This window comes from Grammomys surdaster, unplaced genomic scaffold (genome assembly GCF_004785775.1).
Source record: "Grammomys surdaster isolate TR1022 unplaced genomic scaffold, NIH_TR_1.0 64, whole genome shotgun sequence".
NCBI lineage: Eukaryota > Metazoa > Chordata > Mammalia > Rodentia > Muridae > Grammomys > Grammomys surdaster.
Genome location: NW_021604566.1, coordinates 1,525,294 through 1,528,189, shown reverse-complemented (window position 1 = coordinate 1,528,189; position 2,896 = coordinate 1,525,294). Strand labels below are relative to the sequence as shown.

General features: G+C 41.0%; 1 protein-coding gene across 1 annotated transcript; it reads right to left on the bottom strand.

Moving 5' to 3' along the window:
- Positions 1-814: 814 nt before the first annotated feature.
- On the bottom strand, positions 815-1,380 carry LOC114623526 (60S ribosomal protein L11-like). The gene has a single exon (XM_028770196.1). It carries the CDS (start codon positions 1,351-1,353, stop codon positions 850-852), a length of 504 nt encoding a protein of 167 aa, XP_028626029.1. The 5' UTR covers positions 1,354-1,380; the 3' UTR covers positions 815-849.
- Positions 1,381-2,896: the final 1,516 nt, after the last annotated feature.

Here is a 2,896-nt window from a genome sequence, read left to right as displayed (position 1 = left end):
AAAAGCTAACATAAACATACATTACCAATACCTAAAAACCGGCTCATAGTGTGGTTAATTTTTATACTTGACAGAGCCACTTGGAAAAGAATCACTTTGACTTTTTTCCATCTTTGTGTAATCTCACGATGGCCAAGTGTCAGAACCTAACACCAAACAGTGGCATTTGCACCTAAAGAACAATAATGATCCTTATATTGCTTCTTAAAAGTGGCAATAAAAAACCTAGTAAGACCTCCGGGCCTCATGTTGAAGCAGCTGCAATATCAAGTTAAATAATTTCTGCAAGAACTACAGTAATTATAAAACTCATTAAAGTTTACCTACACTTCATTCCTTGAGAGTTTTCACCAAGGACTTAGAAACCAGATGGTTCAAGATCAAGCCTTATAGATATATTCCATGAAGCGTGTCCATAGTCATGGGAACAACAGAAATAACATGATCTTCACCATCTATCCTTCTTAAAACTGCATTTAAAGATTCCCAACAATGTAAGCACATGAACAAACGAACATGTAGATCCCAGGTCAAAAGCCAGCCTCCCCCTCTGAGTGGTCTTTTAATGCACATAGAGAATTGAACAAATTAATGACCCTGTGACTGGAGCAGAGCCTTTATGATGGCCACTCTGGAGATGAGAGTCTGGGAAAGAAGCATCTTGTAGCTATATCTCAGATTTGCCTCTACCCACCAACTTTCTGATAAATTGTATGCATGCTTTTCTGAAGTGCATATGCTGAGACAGGAGTTAGAGAATTAGAAATGTGAATATAAAATAAGTAAGACACATAATTCCTCTCTTTTTTTGCACTTCTGAGAAAATTTTATTGGTTTTTTAGATAAAATTTATTTTCCAGGAAGGATGATCCCATCATACTTCTGCTGGAACCAGCGCATGGCCTCCTCTTTGCTGATTCTGTGTTTGGCCCCAATGCAGCCTGTTCTGCGCTTCTTGTCTGCGATGCTGAAACCTGGCATACCCAGCACCACATAGAAGTCCAGGCCATAGATACCAATGCTTGGGTCGTATTTGATACCCAGGTCAATGTGTTCCTGAATTCCAAAACCAAAGTTTCCAGTATCTGAGAAGTTATTTTTCCGTAACTCGTACTCCCGCACCTTCAGGCCTTTCTCCAGAATCTCCTTGGCCTTGGCTCCGCGAACTGTGCAGTGAACAGCAATCTTCTCATTTCTCTGGATGCCAAAGGACCTGACAGTGTATCTAGCTTTGGAAAACACAGGGGTCTGGCCTGTGAGCTGCTCCAACACCTTGGCTGCCCGGGTCAGTCTGTCTCCGCTCTCCCCCACACAGATACTGAGGCAGAGCTCGCGGATGCGAAGTTCCCGCATGGGGTTCTCCTTCTCACCTTGATCTTGCTGCAGAAAGAGTAACACCGCCGTCAACACCCCACTGAGAAGCCAGTATCTTCTCCACTCTGATTTCTATCGCTCCGAATCCTTCGTAAGCCCTCAGGACTAAAGAGGTCTCAAGGTCTCAGTGTTCGGGACGGTCAAACACAGAGTAAGCCTGAATGAGCCCGCCATGGTGTAGAACAGGAAGAGAGCCAGATAATTCCTCTTAATAGCTTCTGGAGAAAGAAAATTAACCAAAGACAGTTGGGAGAAAAGGGGATAATTAATAACCAAGGGGAAATGGATGCTCATGATGACTCTGTAAGTGGCAGATATGAGGAGATGTGAAGACCACTCAGCTGTTAAGATCTAATTCTCAGTCCAAAGGAATAGGAAAATGGAAAGTTCCAGGTATAATGCAGTCTATGGAGAGATAAGACTGATAAGGAAAGACTAGGCCCAGAAAGTAAAGCTTGCAATTAAAGTAATGTGACCTTTTCTCCAAAGTGAAGGAAGTTACCATCTGTACAAGCTTTGTACCTAGAATTGACTGTGTAGATTTATACATTTTCAACGAAGGATGAAATATTCTGGAATGGGCTGGACATACAAACCATGTAAAAATTTACCACATAGGTTTAGTTTTAGGGAGTTCCAGAAGCAACCTCACCTGTGGCCTTGTCCTTCCAGATAGTTCTCCCACAGATCCTCCTACCCTAAAACTGTCCTACAATTCAGGGAAACTCTGGAGTTAGGTGAATAAGGTCAATTACCAGCTTTAAAACTCACAATCTTCGATCCCCTGAGTAGAGTGGTCAGTCTCTCTTATACTGACTCTCCCCAGCCAGTATTGTTTCAAATGACAGTAACATTTTACATTGCAAGGATGTTGTTAACGAGCATTAAATGGGTTAGCATTTTGCCCAAGTCTCAGAGGCTATCTGCACTCTTCCCCTCATGGCCATTACCTCAAAGTGCTTCAGTGTCTTACTCTGTCATACAACTCTTACTATTGACTAACTCAATACTTTTCTCATACAAGGACCTTTGTGATTGAGTTAAGCACACCTAGAAAATCAGGATACTATGCTCTCTAAACCCTTAACCACACCTGTTACATCTCTTTTACCAGGTAAGGTAGTATATTCCTCCAGTGTATATTTTTGCCTTCTTTGTCAAACAGCAGATGCTGTGATAATGTGCACCCATGTTTTTGGGGGGTCTTTTATTTTGTCCCTTTAACCTACATGTCTATCTTTGGCCAAGTACTATGCTACTTTTATTACTATAACTCAGTAATAGATGAAATCTGGTATAATAATCCTTCCTGAACTGTTCTTTCTGCCCAGGACTGTTTTGGCTTTCCAGGGTCTTTTGTGCTTCAATTTGAATTTTAGAATTTTATTTTTCTATTTCTGTAAAGAATGTCACGAGATTCTTATTGATATTGTACTGAATCAGTAAATTGCATTTGATATGATGCATATTATTATAATATCAATTCTAGCAACTCACAACAGGCTCTGAGGATTGAAGAACC

What these genes read in the sequence shown, in the direction of transcription:
- LOC114623526 (XM_028770196.1), bottom strand. Translation starts at nt 1,353, where the DNA reads ATGCGGGAACTTCGCATCCGCGAGCTCTGCCTCAGTATCTGTGTGGGG.